This window comes from Microchirus variegatus (genome assembly GCF_963457635.1).
Source record: "Microchirus variegatus genome assembly, chromosome: 2".
In the NCBI taxonomy this organism is placed as follows: Eukaryota; Metazoa; Chordata; class Actinopteri; order Pleuronectiformes; family Soleidae; genus Microchirus; species Microchirus variegatus.
This window is the reverse complement of record NC_139803.1, coordinates 7,788,704-7,809,616: the sequence shown is the minus strand read 5'-3', so window position 1 is coordinate 7,809,616 and position 20,913 is coordinate 7,788,704. Positions and strand designations below refer to the sequence as shown.

Sequence of the window (20,913 nt, the reverse complement as noted above, 5' to 3'; positions counted from 1 at the left end):
TAGAAAATACAGTTTTGTTGGTTATTAAAACAAAGAAAAAGGATGTTCTTAGTTTTTTTTTTTTTGGAGAGCAGTGTTTTTAATTTACAAAATAAACTTAAGTGCAAACTGTCTGTATATGTGTGTCTATCCCCAAAGTAAAAGTAAAAGTACCACTATTTTGATGCATTTTACTGAAGTACAAGTAAAAGTAAAAGTTACTTTCTTGTGTCGTGGACAAAGGACATAAGGACACAAATCTCACGTGAATTGTTTTTAATTAAATTAAAGTGCTAACCAAATAAAATATGACACATACTGTGTCAGTCAACAGGGGTCAAAGGTCACACTTGTCACTCACTCAGGGACCTTCATTAGCACCAGTTCACCCTTTAAAGGATGTGATTTAAAGTGCAGTGAAGTACAGTAACCTCCAAAAAACACACTTAAGTAAAAGTAAAATGACTAATTATTATTAGTAAAAAAAACAGTTCATCCAGAAGCTATTTTGTGAATCGGGGAGTAAATTTTCCCGTAAGATCACAGAAACACAGAAAGTCCAAAAACAGACTGATCAGAAGCCAAGGTCACATCCTTACATGTGAGGAGGAATCGTGCAGGAAAAAGAAAACATCCTGAACATTTCCCCCAGCTTTTTTCTTTTCTTAAACTGGCAGCAGCCATGGAAACAGGATGGAACCATTCAAACGGAAGACTTCAGTTTCCACGAGGGCTCTAATTTAGTTGCATTAATTCATTTTATATTACGCAACATAAATATACTTATGTATTTTAGGAGTACTTATATATATCTTATGCAGACGTGTACTTTTTTTTAGCCCAAAATGACAACTAGCATGTGTTTTATTGTGTATTTTTTTTGTCACTAATGGATGCAAAAGCACAGGGAACCAAACAAAACAAGACAATTCCCATGATTCCTCACTTGTTTAACTTATTAAGGTTCATTTTTGAATTCATTTCTTCATTAAGATACATCTAAAAGCAAAAAAATCAACATTTAAATCCTTATTCTACCAGTTTTTAACGTCAGAATGTCGTTGTCTGAGTCCTTGTCCACAGTGAGTGAAGAAGATAACTCTATTGTTGTTGGTCATCAGCCAGTGCTGGCACAGGGAGCTACACTGACCTCTAGAGGCATTAAATGGAACTTAATCTGAGTTCAGGACCTTTAAAAGTTGCACTTCATACATCAGAATTCTCTCCTTTTAAAAAATGAAGCTGGAGGAGTTGAGAATGAAGAGAATGAAGAGGGAGAGCTCTCACCCTCTCATCACTGCGACTTAAACAGAATCAGAAAGCGAATTGCTCATCGTTACCGCACGTACATCTGGGTTTGACTGACTGACGCAGATCTTTGTGAATACTTGCAGAAAAGCCGTGTATTAAAACCTCTCCGTGATAGGATTTACGAGGCATTTTAAGACGCTAATGTATGACATACTTGCACATCATTCTCACTGTGACATTTGTCACAGGAAAAACAAGAATGAAAAGAAAGAAGATTGATGCCAGAACAGTTACTGAGAAAACGCCAGAGCCTGTTTATACTTTAAGAGACGTTTTATTGTCCATAAAGAACCACTGCAGAGGTTATTATGGACTAAAGTGGACATTTGTCACCTAAACCTCGTTTAATATTCAGATATTTAATAAAATCACATTAAAAACTTTGCCTGTTTCACTTAAATTGAGTCACAAACAGCAAAATGAAGAAATGTAGTATTTAAAATATTATTTTTACCAAAAGGAAAACAGTTTTAGAGCTGAAACTCACAATTATTTTCTCCATTAATCGAGTTTGGTCCATACAATGTCAGAAAACGTAAAAAAAAACCTGGAAATAATGACGTCCTAAACCAAAAATGTGTCACTTTTAATGATTTCTTTGTTATATTGAAGCAAAGAAACCAGAAAATATTCACATTTTAGAAGCTGAAACGATCAGAAATCTTGTTTTAATCATGAAGAAAGCTTCAAACTGATAAATAATCGATGATTGTTTAGGCTCTAGTTTTAATTGAACGTATTTCAAGCTGCAAAAAAGAGGATAAATGATTATAAAAGTAGTGCAAACAAATCAAAACAAAACAAAACATAATATGTCAATGCGAGACGTAAAAACTGTTCCAGAGCAATTTACACGTCAAGTAAAATCAAAGTAAGTAAAATGAATGTGATGTGAATGTGTGATCCACGAGGCCCGGGCTGGTCCTTCTAATCTGTTCACTGTGTGTGTGTGTGTGTGTGTGTGTGTGTGTGTGTGTGTGTGTGTGTGTGTGTGTGTGTGTGTGTGTGTGTGTGTGTGTGTGTGTGTGTGTGAGTGTGTGTGAGTGTGTGTGTGTGACACCAGGAAAAGGAGGAGGAGGAGGGTAGGGTTAATTACATTAATCCAAAACAAATAAACGTTTGGCAGGCCTTGAAAGGCTGCGGGGAATGGTTGGAGATGGAGTCGACTTTTGAGTCCCCAAACCTCAGGCTTTGATGGTTTTTCCTCGACTCGGAGACTAAAAACACAGATTGGATATCCAACCAAACGCTGAGCTGCTTCTCTCTGCCTCCCTCTCCTCTCGCAGTGTTTTTCTCTCTCTTTTCTCTTCCTCTGTGTCTTATGTTCTCTCTCTTTTTTTGCCTTTTTGCCCTTTTCACTTTCACTTTTTCGGCTCTTGTTCTTGCTTCTTCTCTTTCAAAGATTTACTTTTCAAGAAGAAAACAAAGGTGAAACCTAAGTTCTTTTCTTGTCACTGCTGAGCTACTTATGTCATAACATTAAACAATAATGAAAAACAAGTTATTTGAAACAGACTGGACACCCATGTGGAGATTATTGGCTTCCAATCTGGATGAAAACTGGATGAAAACAGTGTTGCATAATAACACAACTTCGTTGTATATTACTTGAGTAAAAGTATGTTAAGTATGTTAGCAGAAAATGACTTTGGTACAAGTTGAAGTCACTTTTTGTTTTAATAATATCACTTAAGTAAAGTCTTAAAGTATATGACATTTACTGTACTTAATGATGATGATATTTCACATAATTTTCAAAGTAAAAGGACTTGTTTTGATATAGAATGATGTTTACTACTTTGCTAAAGGTCATGGGCCGCATGTAATTGATTGGCAGGCTGCATTTAGCCCACGAGCCACAGGTTTGACACCTCAGCTTTAACCCTCAGGCTTCATTATGGATTATAGTCCATTTTGGGCTCATTTTTCCTCTTTAATTGTCATTAAGTCATTTTTTATTTATTTAAAGATCAAGAGAAAACAAGAAAGCAATTTGCGTTACATTTAAGTCATTGGAGGACAAAAATGTCCAAAAAACTGACAGATTAATACTTTTTTTTTGCATAAATCTACTTAAACAACTTCAGCCGTGCTCAAAACAACCAAACACTCAATCATTTTGAGGATTTTAACCCTTTAAATGCCAGTTTAATCACTCTATGCTACGTTATTTACCTTTTTCATAATGAAAACGAATTAAAACTGCAGTGTGTAACTTTGTACTATAACATTGTACTATAGTGAGTGTGACTGAAAACACAGAGAAACACACTCACGAAAAAGATGAATTCTACCGCATTTTCTTGCCACCGCTCGTCCCTGTGCTGCCGCACGCCGCACACAAACAAGTGCTCCCTCAGTTGAATCATTTGACATGTTTCCTGTTCATAAAGAGCAAAATTATGACATCTCACTGTGTATTTATAACATAAGGAGCATAATAATCATACATTTTTGTAGAGAACGGTAGGACGTTGTGCGTAAGTCGCCGTTTTGTCCCGCTGCGGCCCTCGTCTTTTGTTTTTCTCACAGTGACAGTTATCAATCACGTTGACTCGCTCTAATGCTCGTTCAACCGCCGACAAAAAAAAAACAAAAAAAACAACAACAACCCTGTAATGAACCAGGATGAGGGCCAAACCCTAAAAACCGGGGGCCAATTCTGGAACCTATAGTTTCCCCCTGCAGCATACAATGAGAGTGTGTGAGAAGTACAAGTGAACAGGGATTCTTCTCACAGTATATCATGTGTGGAACAGGCTTGGGAACAAACATTATTGCCGCAGCTCGGCCCCTGTTGTTGTACAGTTGTACTCGTACATGTTCGCCGGGTCACGATGGTGACGCTGATTTACGGCCCTGGTGCACTGGAAGCGCGGCACAACCTAATTTGTTCTGGGTTTCCCTGATTGGGCAGAAGATTACAGGGCCGCGTTGTCGAGATGGGCGACGAATATGTCGCCGCGCGTAATCTTCACATCGACTCTTGTCTCTCGTTTCACAGATAAAACAATCTGACGCGTTTTTCTTTGATTCCGTGGCTTCTGGTGAGATCGGGCCCGCTGATTTTGGGTCGTACCACTGCGGCGATGTTGTTGTGATTGACAAAAAATGCATTTGTGTGAGGTTTTGAGGTTTGCATCAGAGGGACTTGAAAGATAACGACGGTGTTTATGAGTTACATCAGTCACAACGTGCAATTAAAGTGAGATTTTCCACCGAGATACGTGAAACCGATGTTGATTAAAAACAATAACTCGTTTGGAAAAAGAAAAGAAAACAGAGTAAACTATTTTAATCATTTATTTAACTCGGCAAAGCTTCTTTTGACCGACATGAGTTTTAAATGATGCTTTCTTTCTTTCTTCCTCTGGATGCAGTTAAGATGTTTGTGTGCAAAGATAAATATGACAAAACCCCCCAGACGTCTTCAATGATTTCATTAAGTTTGGCTGCTGTGGCTCAGGAGCAGAACACAGCATATATATATGTGTGTATATAGTAGAACATATAGACATACAGACTAAAAACAACACATCATGAGTCCCAGATACGTTCGCCACGAGCTACATCGCTGTAAAAACAATAAGTGTCCAGTGTTTACACAGATGTCCGTCTGTATCAGGGCTTCATTCATGCCACAGCTCCACAGAATTCTTATATTATAATGATAAAATAAACGAGTATAATGTTGTTGTTTTTTTCTGCATAAATAAATCACACTGAATTGCACAGACATGTACGAATACATGGATTTATTCGCCCGCTTCTGACCACATCCACATTACAATGACTAAATCTTTAATTTCCCCCTTTTGTTTTTGGTCTTTAACTCGAGGGAGTGATGACATTTTTACGCCTGAAACTGAGTGTCTGGGTTAAACAAAAGGGGGAACAAAGTACTTTCTTTATTTGTTTTGTAATTTGAGTGATATTTTCTACGTCTGCAGCGGTTTTTCCCGCTCTGCAGACACCTGAATGCTTTGTGAATGAATTTAAATATCTGATGTTATCTGAAAACGGAGAAAAACACACATATTTTGAGTTGTTTTGCCTTCGATCCAGTGTTTTTACCTGGATAAAGGCTATAGGCAGTGGGCAAATACAGGCATTACATTGGATTATATTAAAGAAAAATGGGTTGGAAAGAACTGAAGGAAGAAATAACTGAGGAAGAATGGTTTGATATTTGTAAAAAAAACTCCACTATAGCTCCAGGATTTGGAGAGAATTCAATTGGAAAAATGTGATCAGATTTTCTTTTTTAGATATAACTCCAAAGATTAGGAAGGAGTTGGTATCGAACCAAACAGCCATGTTGGAGATCTTAGATGTAGACCACACACACATATATCTTTTTTGTCTTGCCAAAAGATTTTAGGATACTGGGATAAAAATATGAGGATATGAGATACCTAAAACATGTAAGAACTTACTCCAAAAAGAAGTATCTTCTTAAAGTAGTACTAACGGCAAAGCAAAAAAGCAAGTATGAGATTATGGAACAGAAAAGTACCTTTCAACATTCTTTTTTCTCTCATAATTTTGATTTTTTTCACCATAATTCTCACTTTAATCTCATAATTTTGACTTTTCCCACTCAGAATTCTCACTTTAATCTCATAATTTTGACTTTCTCACTCAGAATTCTCACTTTAATCTCAGAATTCTGTCTTTTTCAACAGCAAGCAAAAAAAGCAATTACGAGATTATGCTATTGAGGATGAGATTACAAGAGATATAGTGCTATGTTATGAGAAATGTAGACTAGTGGAATGATTATAGAAGCAGTTTTGACACTGTAAAAGAAATTCATGTTATCATCAAAATCTCTTTGAGAAACAAAGTTCATCCTCAGTCAAGAGAATGAGAGTCAGTGTGTGTGTTAGTGTGTGCGTTACCTCGAGGTGGGCCTGGCATTTAGATTTTAACCGTTAGCATCTCGACAAACAGCATCTGACAAGCGTTGTCGTCTGATCTCCTCACATCTCGCTCAGCTTCAGAGAAACATGTTTCTTAAAGATACACAGAATTATTACACAATCTGAGCTGAAAACCTCCACTGGAAAATGTCTTATCTTTCCAGCGTGAGACAAAACTGCCTTTCACGTCTTTTCTGGGTCGGTTTCATTCTGTGAATTATGTCCCATTTCAACACTAATTTCTCCTCCTCGTGCAGGTGCATCAAAGTTTTATGCTTTAAACCTTTAAAGCAGATTGTCTTGTGGAGAAGTATGCATGTATTGTTTATTATATAAGAGGTTTGTGGAGTTTCTTTCACACTTAAAACACAAAATGCAGTCAATTTGACTTGATTCCCTTCAATCAATCAAACCGAAACCTCTCAAATTCACACATGTTTACAGTCGAACCACATTTTCTATATGAATCTGATCTTTATGGACATAAAGAGCAGATGTCCTGTCTTTCTTTTCTGGTTCAAAACTCATTCAGCTGCGATGATTTTTCACATCAAATCCAGGCGATGGTACTTCCCCACATGAAAATGTGTGAAATTTGAGAGGTTTCACTTTGATTTATTGATCGGAATCAAGTCAAATTTACTGCCTTTTGTGTTTCGAGTGTGAGAGAAACTCCACAAACCTCTTATATTATAAAGAATATACTGTATATGTGTGTGCAGTGAATAATAGAGACAAGAACCACTCAGCATTGAGATGACGGATTAGTTTATTCATGCAAATTGCTTGACCAAATATGACACCTTTAAAATCTGCAGCTCACAGGCAACATCTGCTGCTGTGGAGACAGATGTTTCAGCTTTATATATATGTTTCTATATGTATATATATATACATATATATATATGTATATATATATACATGGTGGTAAAAGCTTTCATATGCCGTTTTCACAATGATAAGATTGGAAGATAAAAGCGTGATTTCTTCCCGATGTGAAGTCAGGATGAAAAAAAGCATGTTAAGGTCACAAGGATTTTTAGTTTTCTCCAGTTATTAACCTCACAAAGTGTCAAAGAGAGTAAAACCAGGTCATTTATCAAACTTTAACAAAAGACAATTCACAGAAAAAAAAAAAAAAAATTTAGACTTTAAATTGAATAACACTGAAGTTTCCGTCAAATCGGATGCATGAAAATGAACACTGTGCCAAGTTAAAGTGGCTTTAATTGCTATAATCTTAAGAGGGAGAGAAAACAAACACAAAGAGAACATTGTGCGTCTATTTGAGGAGAAATAAAGTGTAGTAATTAACGAGTGTGTGTGTGTGAGTGTGTGAGTGCTGGAGGAAGTCCGTGGTTTTTTGTCTTTACCGGAATATTAAAAATACGCCATTTCCTTCACTTCTTTTTGTCGGTTTTATTGATTTTTGGAGAAATCTTAAAAAGTCACATTGACTCTCTCTCATATCTGATCCTACATTTAAAAAAAAAAAAACAAGGAGTACAAACACCAGTGAAGCACACTAGCACAGCTCCCACCTATACCTGCCAGATAAGCAACATGGTAGATCATGAAATTGAATTTGCTCGGCTGCTGCTTCTCTGTGCGCTGGTGTCTCAGGGCTGTTTCGTACAGTAGAGACACACACACACACACATGCACACATGCACACACACACACACACACACACAGATACCACACCACTCCTTTACCTGCTTTGATGTCAGTGAAGACACCTCGAGGGGAGTGTATGCAGACCTTTTTTTTTTTGATGACATGATCACATATTCAGTGCGCACATGCTTCTATAGCAGGAGGCCCAGCATGGCAGTGTGATCAGTTTGTGGTGAATGTGCTGGAAGGCCCACATCTCCCTCTCTGCTCTGCCAAGCTTGTGGTTTCCAGTTGTGATTCACAGTGGCAGATGTGAATAACAATCTAAACTTTTCCCGATCAGTGTGGCTCGCAGCTATAGGCTGGACTCTGGTTGGACTGATGTGGAGTATCGGATGTCGAGCTGACGAAGGCTTCTGATCCGCCGTGTCCCAAACATCCATACAGTGGTCGTGCTGTTGCACAATAGAAAGAGTTCTGTCACTGTTGCCACCTGATGACATCCACATGTCAGCCTTTCAATCCCAGGAAAAACAAAGACTTACGAAACACTGCTGGCTTAGGTTTTTGGGGGGTCTGGAGGTCTGGGATTGCATTGAGGTTGGGATGTATTTGAAAGTAATTACAGAAATGTTCCTCTTCTCCGATTGGTCAAGCTTGTATCACATGACTGTTTTCTGGTGTCACAAAGGGCAACTAGCAGAGGTGGAAAAGTAATCAAGTACATTTACTCACTTTACTGGAATTAAGTAGGTTTTTTGTGTACTTGTACCTTTTAAAATTTGTAATTTTACTTTTACTTCAGTATGTTTTTTGGAAGTACTGTGCAGGACAGGTGAACGACGAGGACAAGATGAGGACAGGTGAACGACTAGGACAAGAGGAGTACAGGTGAACGACCAAGACAAAATAAGGACAGGTGAATAAAGAGGACAAGATGAGGACAGGTGAACGAAGAGGACAAGATGCGGACAGGTGAATGACGAGGACAAGAGGAGGACAGGTGAATGATGAGGACAAGATGAGGACAAGTGAACGATGAGGACAGGTGAATGATGAGGACAAGAGGAGGACAGGTGAACGACAAGGACAAGAGGAGGACAGGTGAACGACGAGGACAAGAGGAGGACAGGTGAATGATGAGGACAAGATGAGGACAGGTGAACGATGAGGACAGGTGAATGATGAGGACAAGAGGAGGACAGGTGAACGATGAGGACAGGTGAATGATGAGGACAAGAGGAGGACAGGTGAACGACGAGGACAAGAGGAGGACAGGTGAATAATAAGGACAAGATGAGGACAGGTGAACGACGAGGACAGGATGAGGACATGTGAACGATGAGGACAGGATGAGGACATGTGAATGACGAGGACAAGTGAATGATGAGGACAAGATGAGGACAAGTGAACGATGAGGACAGGTGAACGATGCGGACAGGTGAATGATGAGGACAGGTGAATGATGAAGACAGGTGAATGATGAGGACAGGTGAATGATGAGGACAAGATGAGGACAGGAGAACGACAAGGACAGGTGAATGACGAGGACAGGTGACTTTACTTATTTTATTTGGCAGTACTTTAATTTGTAAAGTTTTGCCTTTAAGTTTAAACTTTTGTGTTCCCTTGTCGTTTTTGCCTAACACAAGAAAGAACCTTGTTAAAAAAGTAACTTTTACTACATAACTACATTTTAAACAAGCTACTTTTTTTTTTACTTAAACTTTAAATAAAGACCAGCTGATAACAGTGGTATATATAGTATATATATATATTGTATAGTGTGGGTTTTGCCAAAATAGTCTCTCCAATCTGCAAATATACAATAATTTAAGTCCAAATTTTCAAATTAACATCCTGTTGCATTTCAGGTTAAACCAGATTAAACACTTTGATTAACAAAAACAAAGATTATATGTCATTGTTGCTACTTTAGTACTTTAAAAGAGAGTCAATAAAGTGAGCAGCGTGTCTTGTGCAACGGTGCGATGACGGCTTCAGTTTCCACAGAGGAAGACGCAGCAGGTGGAAGCAGCAGTGACTATCAGCACATCTCTGCTCTGCCAGGCGGATACCGAGAAAATGTTAACTGTTCACCAGCGTGTGTACGCTACACACGATACATGTGGACGCCATGAATGAGAGATAGCGATCAGTGCATTCGCTGCATGCCACACAAACACACACACACACACACACACAGACACACACACATGTAGAGAGAGTGAGAATAAGTCAGGGCTCCACTCTGACCACAGTGGGGCCTTGACATTTTCTCATGCCTCCAGAGTTCACACAGGAAGGACGTCTCTCTGCAGTTTTCCTATCCTTTCAAACCAGCCAAGGCAAACAAATAAATCGCTTTTATTATGAAAAAACCACAACAAAAACCTGAACTTTTAAAACCAAACAGAGCGACACCAGCGTGGAGCCTCGCGTGAACGTGATATGACATCACTGGTGTTAGGTTATGCTCTTTGGATCAACAACTGCCTCTTGTTATTATTTATCTGTTTTATCTATTTTATTTTATGTGATTTACACTCATCTCACATCTCGTGTGTTGCAATATTTTCATCTCACAATGAAAGACATCAGTCCAGGACACGGCAGCAGCCAAATTTCGCTCTGCATCAGTCGTCTTCGTGTTGATTCTTCTGGATTCGACCCCAGCGACTGAGTGCAGGGGCTTTTATTTATCCGTGCTGGACCTGTCATCTCTGTGCGGCGTTTCATTATATGGCAGAGCTCCCTGCACAAAAAAGCTGAAGACGTGGAAACTTTGCACCACTAAATCCTAAACTCAAAACCCCTGAATGTTATGTTTGATCCTTCGGGGACAAAGGAGGGGTAAAAAGGTTAGTGTTTGAACACAGGAGCATGAGGAAAGGTGATTTATACTGGTGTATTAACAGGACACTGAGAATGGAAAAGCATGGATGCATGGAAGGTTGGGTTAGAGCGAGAGTTTGGACCCTGTGTGAACCAGTGAATTAAAAAGACTATGACATGCTGCCTTATTTGTCCATATGGAAATTATGATGACATCTGTTTACAATTTCGTTTTATTTAATTTGGTGCTGCTTGGCCGGGGTTGATTAACGTTTTTTTTTTCTGCGGTTATTTGTTGTCTACTGGAGCAGGGTTTGGACTGTCATTGGTCCACGACGGCTGGCTTTGAAAAACATGACTGTCATAATCTCGAAATGCATTTTTGTTTGACGGTGACCCACGGGGCGACAAACACGTTACTAGCTGTTGATTCAATGTTACTTGAGATTCTTTGATGGAGCACAAATGGAAACATCTTAAAACACACACACACACACACACACACACACATCAGGAAATAAATATGTTTAATGACAACAAGCTGTGGATGTCGAGGGGAGGAACTGTCATTTCTCATGTCACAAAAAGCAGCCCCCTCCCCAGCATTTTGTTTTTGCACTTGTGACATTAATTAGCGCTGTAATCACTCGTTCCCATGCCTTCAATAGATCTTGAAAACATTACATTTATCACAGACTTTGACAGCACATCAAAATATGTCAAAAGCAGCAGCCGTGGTAGAAACAACTGGAAAAGTTTGAGCCAGTAACGTTCACTGAGGTTTTTAAAAGCGTATAAATCTGTTAAATATGTCGATATTTTGCAGAGAAATATAAAAACACGTCCATATGAAGACCTCCTGGCGTGTGATGAAATGCATTTGCTTTGACTTTTCTCTCTGGCTAAGTTTATCTTGCAAACCCAAATGTTTTAATAAGTTAATCCTTTCCCATAGAGAATTAAGTAAATACAGCTCTCTATTTTTTTTTTTTTAGCATAATGTTTGCTTGAAGTCAAATCTTAAACTTAAGAAATGGGTAATTTGGAAAATTACGCCTTTTATACTGTGTCCCTAATTGTCAGCTCTGGCATGACCATTTCCACGTTAACTCTCAACCTCATTATGATCAGCATACAATTTAATTTTAACTTCATATTTTTAACACAAATGTTTAATAATGTTTTTATTATTATTATTATTTTATTAAAAACAAACTCTACATCACCATTAATATCCCCCAACATCCTAACCATTTTCCTCCAATTCCCCTCTCCTATTTACCCACTTGGTCTGACCCGGAACTATAAATAAGTTCCTGTTTCCTTCAGGACTCTTTTACCTGACCACCACGCTGCAACAAATAAAAAAGGTGAGTGTCTTGCTAAACTTCAACACAATTTATCCACACAACTCACCAACTTAAGTCATTAATATACACATTTTTATTGTCTTAATGCTCCTTCCTTTCCAGGAGGAGCTGCGTAGCCGCCACTGCACCTGCCCCAAGACAAACAATTATGCAAGAACGGTTTTCCTAATTAATTCAAACATTCAATAAATACAATTATTATAATGTGTTCACGACAATGTGCAAATGTTCTGTGCGAACCTGCAATAAAATGCTAATTAATGTTAAAGTGTCAAGTGCCATTATTTATGTTCAAGTTAAACAAGATGTTAAAATGCAATAACCCAAAAATAGTGCAAAATTCCCTTCGGTACAGTCAGTTATGTCATCGATATCGAACTGATGGCTTGAGTTTGTGAGGAAAAATTAAAATTAAACTACTAGCAAACTAATTATTGCTGAAACAATTACTCGATGAATCGATTCACTATTTTGATATTCAATTATTCAGTTTGAGTTTTTTTTTTTCATTATTAACAGTTTTACAGTTTCTTAAATGTGAATATTTTCTGTTTTATTTGCTCCATATTAATTTGATTGAATTTAATAAATAAATAAAGTGACAGGGACAGTCTCTGAAATAGCCTACATTTACTGACATGACTTTATTCAGATTGTGAACAACGCTGACATCTACTGGCTGTAACCACACTGTGCCTCATCACGTTTTTTTACTTCCCTATACAATTATATATATTCTTTATAAATGTATATTTTCCCCCATGAAGAATGTGAATAAGCCACAGATACTCAGATAAGAGCATTGGTTGATTCTAATTTGTGGATCTACTGATCAGTATTTCGGGGGATTTCAGTGACCCAGTTTGACATCTGCAGATGCTCTGCCTGCAGTTTCATTTCACGTCATTATCATTCTGGTGAAAATGGAATTATTTGTGAGTGACAGTAGCTTTTTATTTTTTTTGCCGCCACCTTGCCTTGCAGAGGAAAGCACCTTAAGGTTTTGGCAACTTTCCTAAACTCAACCACACATGCTGTGTTTCTGCAGAACGCTGTGGTGAAAGTGAGTGAACCAGATCTGCCTGTTTGAGTAGACACTGTGGTCACAACGAGTTTGAGTGGTGATTAAAAAAGGCTCATAAGTATATGATTTATACTTTAAGTACATCCCACAATCTTTACAAGCTTTAGACATGTATTAAATAAAAGTTGTTTGTATATAAGGACCACGCTGACATAAATGAAGCAAGCAAAGGTTAAGAACTACATGTTTTATATAACATGGTAAAATACCAATGAAACACAAAGAGTTATTGCAAAGTGGGAGTGTCATTTTCTCCACTAAAGGCACTCCTTTAGAAACAATCGATTTTTATGCGTGTTTTGGTTTAGAGGCCACATATGTTAGACAGGGAAAGTTCTTCATGTTTTTACCACTCTTCAGGGCACTTTAGGGTGTCTTTTTTTGTCCATTAAGGCAGTGTTTGCCCCACCCTGGTCCTCAGGGAACACTGCCCCTGTATGTTTTAGATGCTGCCCTGCTCTAACACACCTGACTCGGATGAAGATGAACAGCTCGTTATCAGGCTTCTGCAGAGCTTGATGACGAGCTGACCATTTGAATCAGGTGTGTTGGAAGAGGGCAGTGTTCCCTGAGGACCAGGGTATGGAAACACTGATTTAGAGGCCACATATGCTCGACAGGGGCAACTTCCTCATGTTTTTAGCATTCTTTAGGGTGCTTTTTTTTGTCCGTTAGGGCACCATGTTCCCCCTCTGTGTACACCACTGGTGACCACACACAGGTAAAGGGAGTGAGGAAAGTTTATTGTTATTGTTAATGGTGATTGATTGCACCTTTACATTCACAAATTACTGACTTTTTGTATCAGTTCTAGGACGGATGGACGAGTGTTTCTCTCTTGCTGTTTGGCTGAATGCTGTATCTTTGGCGTTGACGTAACATCCTGTCGCTGCCGCGGCGGCCGCCGCTTGCGTAACTCGTAACGTACGTGACGCCGCACCGCCACCGATTCTCCTTCTCTCCTCCTCCTTTGTGAGCTTGACAAGCTGGTTCCTTCTCTACCCGGTCCGGGACACGCACAGAGGTACGTAGTGGAATTAATTTTGCACCGGAATACAACACGTCTCACTCGGTCGGTGTTAGCACGGCTCTGCTCGGTCTCTGTGGACCGGTCTGTGCGGTGCTTTCCGTCTCGTGCACGGTCTCATCCATTGAGAGCATAGATGCTAGGCCAGGAGTCTTCACTTGCCTGCTGCTGTTAGCTTTGTGGCTAAGGTCTTGCGTTGCGGTCATTTGCCCGTGAACATAAGTTATTCATCCAGCACGAAAACGAAGAAGCTTAGCCAGCATTGGGTTTTACAGCCCTGTCACGCAGCCTGTCATCGTGTCGGAGCGGTGCTCGCTTTAACCAGCTGTCCACCTTGATAGCTGGCGAATGCTAATCTGTTAGCAGCAGGCGAGGGCACGGAGATGCTGTGCTCATGACCTCTTTGTTGAAGTCACCTCTCCAATAATGAGGACACTCTTAATTTGACTATTTAAAAGGGTCTGACTGTCAAACTCAGTGTCACAGTCCATATTAAAAGAAACCTTTAGTTTGTAGTGCACTTATAAGCTTCTTCTTTTTTTTTAAAGTTACACCTGCTTCTTTACACTAATCAGCTAATCACACCAACTCTGTGCTTTGAGGATGGAGGTCCTGTTGGGGTTCAAAGCCAGCATCATAATTTAAAGGGTCATTTAATTTGTTGTGGGGTCAGACTTGAGTAACAAACGTTGGTTCATATTATTGAAAATTTCAGGGTGTGGACAGAGGTGGAAAGAGAAACTGAAGTATTCTACTTGAGTAAAACTACCACTATTATATGTACTCGGAGTAAAAAATGTGATTTAAAACAAGGGATCTTCAATACTGTTCTGCTCTGCATGTTTTAGAAGTTTCCTTCCTTGAGCACACCTGATTCAAATGATCAGGCTTCTGCAGAGCTTGTTAATGAGCTGAACATTTGAATCAGGTGTGTTGGAGCAAGGTGACTTCTAAAACCTGCAGGGCACTGGGTCCCCAGAACCAAGATTGAAGAACCCTGATTTAAAATGTAGCTAAAACATGCTCAATTACAGTAATGCGAGTACATGCACTCCACCTGGGTGTGGGATACTCTGGCATAAATTATTGGTGGCCATTGTGGTTGTTCCACACTTGCAGGGACCATTCAGTAGTGCTTTGCAGCCCTATTTAATGAGTCTAATTTTACCATAGTCCATCATGACAACACTTGAAAGGCTATCATGTGAACAGTGTTCCTCTGGCCCCAAGCCCTGTTGGCCTTCTGACATTTTGTGCCTGTGTGAAAACCAAAACTACTCACTGTTGGGGGGTGTAACAGCAGACTGTATGTGGAGCTATTTGAGGCACTGTAGAAACGTGACATTTGTCCACATGGTGTCTATAACCGGACCCTTAAGACCACCAGGTGCTTCTAAAAAGCAGAGAGCTGGACATTCCAGGAAGGGACGTATATTTGTTGTGCTCGAGGTGATTTAGCTCAGGTTATATTGGTTATTCATTGAAAAACTGCCCATAGCTCATCATCTGGAGCTTAGTTATTTTCATAGAATATACTTAAATGGATAATTGCTTCATTGTTCTGTTGTAATAAACCACACTCGATTGCACTGAAGTGTGTTGCAATACTGTAGATTTGGGATTTAAGAAATTATAATTACAGAATTGCACACCAAGAGTTACTATTCAGAATCAGATTCCTGCCCTATCTTTGGTCAATAGGCACCTGAAAGCTATCAGTGAGCCTGCGTAACAACTGTACCTTGTCAACAGTTGTGCCATTGAAAAAATGTGCTTAAACCTTTTCTGATGATGAAATACACGTCTTGCACTATGGGCTATAGGAGGACAAAAAGTCACACGAGTTGGCAACGCATTTGACCCTGAATGATTCAAATTTGACCTCTCCCACTAAATTATTTTAATTTAAAAATTAATTATTGCTTTTTAAATTCTTGGTAAACCTAGAGTGGGCACTGATTGTGTTCATATGTGATTAAAAACTTAGAAATAGAAAGATGTAAACGACACGTACGTGACACATACAACGTAGCCTCTGAACCATAAGGAAAGCGCGTTTAAAGTCATTTGAACACTGAAAGGTATGAGTCAGTGTTCCCGACTGTATAAAAGACAATAACATCACTAGAGTTGTACCTTTTTTGTAGTTTTCATCAATAAAAACCAATTGCCTCTCTGCATCAGCATGTCCCATCTGATTTGGTTCCTGTGTTACAGTGCGTCATCTTCCCCTCTGCTGTTAGACTGAACGCTCAGGCTATCCTATGAAACTGTGACACTTCCTTGTTTGCCTTATTCTTTGTCAAATCTTTAATAGTCATTTTCCTCCTTTTTTTTTGTTGCAGATAATGGCTGTACCTCCCACCTACGTTGACCTTGGAAAGTCTGCCAGGGATGTTTTTACCAAGGGTTACGGTAAGCACCAAGCAGACAGTAACATGTTTTTACAGCAGTAAAAGAAAAGCATGTAAATCTCATGAAATTAACTATTGTCATTGTCGGCCTTTGCCTCATAAAGGTGAGTTAGTTAGTTAGTGAATAGCTTGTGTCTCTAGGAGCGGTGTAAAATACCACTGGTGCAAATGTCAGTGAAAGTAAAAACATTGTGAAACCCTTTCATGTACTTGGAGATCAGATTGGAAAACAAACATTCTTGTTATTGCTCAAACGTGGCTTTATTTCAAGAAGTGACTTTTGCTCATATCTAGAACCTGCAGTTAGTCTCACACGGCCTCAGTTTGTTTTGTATATACACAAATGTCTATGGCTTCAAAGGTTACTGAATGCTGCATTGTACTCTTTAATATAAGTTGAATTTCTAGTTCTCACAGCAGCGAGATTTATGTGCACACCAACAGAGTTTGGCAGTGTCTATAATTCATAACTATGGGTTTTTAGAACAGCTCTCGATGAAATCGGGGGTGAATAATCTGAGGGTGTAGTGAAGGCGAAGCTGGTATGCATGAACATGTTCAGTCAATAACTTTAAAATGCAGTGTAGGGGTCAATAAATGGGTATTTTAGTGATATAATGACTATGACTTTAATGAAGACACGTTTCAGCATGTGTATCATGGCACAGGTAGTGTTTTTATTCTCCACTAGGTGTCATTTTGAGCTGTTTATTTAAAAACTCTCTGTGTTACAGGCTTCGGGCTCATCAAGCTGGACTTGAAAACAAAGTCTGAGAATGGACTGGTAAGTTGTCGTCAGTCTTGAGCAGATTATCAAGGTCGCCCTCCCAGACTGCAGCCGCTCTATCATAGCTTAAGAGGCTCTTGGCTGGTGGTGAATAGACGGGTTATTTGTGTACAGCTATGTTGTAGATGGATAAAATTGGTTTAAAATATTCCTAAATATCTTATATTGGGCATTTAGTAGAATTGGCTTGTGTCACTGTGTAATATCACATTGTACCTGTCTGTATGACACTGTTCTATGATCTACAGGAGTTCACCAGCACAGGTTCTGCCAACACCGAGACCAGCAAGGTGGCTGGATCTCTGGAGACAAAGTACAAGTGGGCGGAGCATGGGCTGACCTTTACAGAGAAGTGGAACACAGACAACACCCTTGGGACTGAAATCACCATCGAAGACCAGGTCAGTGACAGCGTGTGGGGTCAAGAGAATTGGAAAAACGTCATTCTTGTCATTTCATTTGCATCGTTTTGTCAGATTTTAATCAACTCATATCATGTTTTTTTTTCTTTTTCTGTATGCAGTTGACTAAGGGGCTGAAGCTGACGTTTGATTCCTCTTTCTCACCAAACACTGGGTAAGAACAGAATAGGTTTAAGGATGTCATCTTATAATTTACTTAAATAGGTTGTGGTGGATGCTCCTTACAGGTTAATGACAGTGCCATTAAAGGTGTCAGTTGTAGAAATAAAAGCATAAGTCACTTCCAACATAAACACTCTCTCCTTGGTCGTTACAGCAAGAAAGGAGGCAAAATCAAGACGGCCTACAAGTGCGACCACGTCAACCTCGGCTGTGACGTCAACTACGACATCAACGGCACTGCCATCCACGGCGCAGCAGTGGTGGGCTACGAGGGCTGGCTGGCAGGCTACCAGATGACCTTCGAAGCCGGCAGGAACAGGATCACCCAGAGCAACTTTGCAGTCGGATACAAGACCGACGAGTTCCAGCTCCATACGAATGTGTAAGACAGATGTAAAGCTTTTAAATTATACTGATAGATTTTTAAATGCGGCATTAAATTACACACCTGATAAGCTCTACTCTTGTCCGCCTCACTGACTTGCCCTTCACCCAGGTGCCTAGCAGATATTTTTGCAACCAGGTGATAGGATTTCCTACGTTACAATCGAGATAGAGTGAATATTTGGCAGCCGTCGAAGGCCTTAGTGTAGTATCAGAGGGAGCTAATACCCAGGCAGTGAGTGCCAGAGCGGGACAGGGAGGGAGATGGCACAGCATTAGTAGTGTGTCCTGCTGTGTCCTTGACCGAGCCTGTCTGCTTCACTCTTCAACTGTAGTGCTGATGTGAGGTCACATGTAGTGTAATGTTGGATCAGTATTAGTGCACTCATCTGACGGTGTCTTAAGTGTAATCCCGTTGAGAAGAAAGTATCACCCATAGGGAAATGGTGTTAGTAATGTGGGAATATTAAACAAACCCCCCCCCCCTCCCTCTTCTGTTCTTTTCCCCTCAGAAATGATGGTACTGAGTTTGGTGGCTCCATCTACCAGAAGGTGAACGACCAGCTCGAGACGGCCGTCAACCTGGCCTGGACTGCAGGAAACAGCAACACCCGCTTTGGCATTGCTGCCAAGTATCAGATCGACGCTGATGCAGCCTTCTCTGTGAGTAGTGGTTTTTGATCCTGAAGTTTTACATTCAACATATTTGTTTTTTGACTAGTGGGAGTGGTGATTCAAGTCTGCGTCACAGGCTTTTGCTGCATGTCTTGCCTCACTGACCAACTTTGAACGATAGCTTCCAGTCCACGTGAACATATCACACTAAAAATAGCCTCAATCAAGCCAATGAATGGCCTCTGGTAGAGAAGTCTGCCTGTTACAGAGAGGGCCAGGCTAGTTTATTCTTGTCAATCAAAGTGATCCTCAATTCCCTCTTGAATTACACTTATAAACACTATTATTAATAATAAATATGATCATAATTATTGTCTGTAAGGTAGGCAATATGCCACTCTGATCCGAGACTGTTTTTAGTGGAGTTGCTTTTAAATCACAGTTTCGGTTTCAGGGCTCGGAATGAATCACAGTTGAGTTTTAGCAATAAATCACCCAGATGTTGCAATATTCATATCCACTATCGCTTACTAATGTGAGCTTTTCTTTATATTTCACAGGCCAAGGTGAACAACTCCAGCCTTGTGGGCCTGGGCTACACTCAGACTCTGAAGCCAGGTGAGTCCAACCTCTACACTGTGTTGTGCTTAAATGAACTATTAAAATTTGCCAAGTACTGAACAAAATTATAATTTTAACCATGGTCTTTTAAAGTTTGAATCGGGTCCGACTCCGAGCTATGCCAGAGTTTAATATCTGCGTCAAGTATGCACATCAATGTCATAGAATTTCAGGGGCAAATACTGAAGGAATATTTCACTGAAATTCTGCAAAATGTCTGAAGGTTAAATTTCTGGACTTTTTCTGAGGTTTGCAACACAGAATAATGAGTTTAGAATATAATTCTGGAAGGGAACTTGTTGTAATTTCCTTGTTTGTATGCGATTTAACCAAATATGTCTGTGTCTGCAGGCATCAAGCTGACGCTCTCTGCTCTCCTCGATGGCAAGAACATCAACGCCGGTGGCCACAAGCTCGGTCTCGGCCTCGAATTCCAGGCGTAGGAGGATGAAACAAAAAGCCCTTAGAGTCCTCCCAGCACACGTGCATTCCCCTACCTCTACCCCCCCCCCAAAAAAAATTGAAGTCCGTTACTGATTAGTTAGCTGTCACAAAAATCTGTGTTTCCTCTAGACGTTACTTCAGTTGGAATTGAAACTATTTTAAGGTTAAATCGTCCGTGTGATGATGCACCACTTTGATAGGACCACATTAAGGGAACACTTAAATTTTGGAAGAGTGAACAACCCCAGCTGAACACACAACTCCAGTCGTTAAACAAGAAAGTTTCATCCCTTTTGTCACCATTGTCACAAGGTTATTTGATTTGTGCGTCTCTTTGCTTTCTGTCAATGCAGATTTTAAAGGGACGATGAAAACTAGGTCAGCCGCAAAGTGCAAAGTGTGGCTCGACACGGTTGGCATATATGGTAGTTGAGTAGTTACACCATCAGATGGTGCTCTTGCATTGAACTGTTAAGCACTCCACACCTAAAATGTCACTATTGCACTGGAGTGTTCTAGTGTTTGTCTGGACACATTATACAAAGAGAAGAGTCGATTGTTCCCTGATAACAAGCCTCTGTCGGTCGCTTGAAGAGTCACTACACTCCGTGTACATTCTGTGTTTTGTCGTGTCTTTTTGTTTGTGCATTTGGTGTGAATCATGTCTTTTGTTACACATAGTAATAAAAAAACAATTGTTTTATTGACGGTCTTGCAAAGTATAATTCAACTTTGAAGTCTTACGCAAGGCCTGTCAATTGTTTGTGGTCAAGCAAAAAACGTTAAGAAACCGATCACACGCTCGAGTCGAGTCTCTCTGGATAAGTGCTTCTTTTGAAGGAGAGCGGAAAAGGGTAGAGTGGAGAACAAACGGTAGTTTTCCACAAATGGTTTTGGGAAACATGCTTGGTGTATTTGA

The 20,913-nt window shown here is 39.8% G+C and overlaps 1 protein-coding gene across 1 annotated transcript; it reads left to right on the top strand.

The window, feature by feature from the left end:
* The first annotated feature begins 14,053 nt into the window (after window positions 1-14,053).
* vdac1 (voltage-dependent anion channel 1) lies at window positions 14,054-20,702 on the top strand. The gene is made up of 9 exons (XM_083910851.1): window positions 14,054-14,142; window positions 16,491-16,560; window positions 17,294-17,343; window positions 17,595-17,747; window positions 17,870-17,922; window positions 18,085-18,312; window positions 18,827-18,977; window positions 19,490-19,547; window positions 19,902-20,702. The coding sequence occupies exons 2-9, from the start codon at window positions 16,494-16,496 to the stop codon at window positions 19,991-19,993; spliced, it is 852 nt and encodes a 283-aa protein (XP_083766977.1). The 5' UTR covers window positions 14,054-14,142; window positions 16,491-16,493; the 3' UTR covers window positions 19,994-20,702.
* Window positions 20,703-20,913: the final 211 nt, after the last annotated feature.

What these genes read in the sequence shown, in the direction of transcription:
- vdac1 (XM_083910851.1), top strand. Translation starts at nt 16,494, where the DNA reads ATGGCTGTACCTCCCACCTACGTTGACCTTGGAAAGTCTGCCAGGGAT. An exon ending in AAATCACCATCGAAGACCAG is followed by an intron (nt 17,748 to 17,869) that starts GTCAGTGACAGC and finishes TTCTGTATGCAG; the next exon opens with TTGACTAAGGGGCTGAAGCT. An exon ending in TTCCAGCTCCATACGAATGT is followed by an intron (nt 18,313 to 18,826) that starts GTAAGACAGATG and finishes TTTTCCCCTCAG; the next exon opens with AAATGATGGTACTGAGTTTG.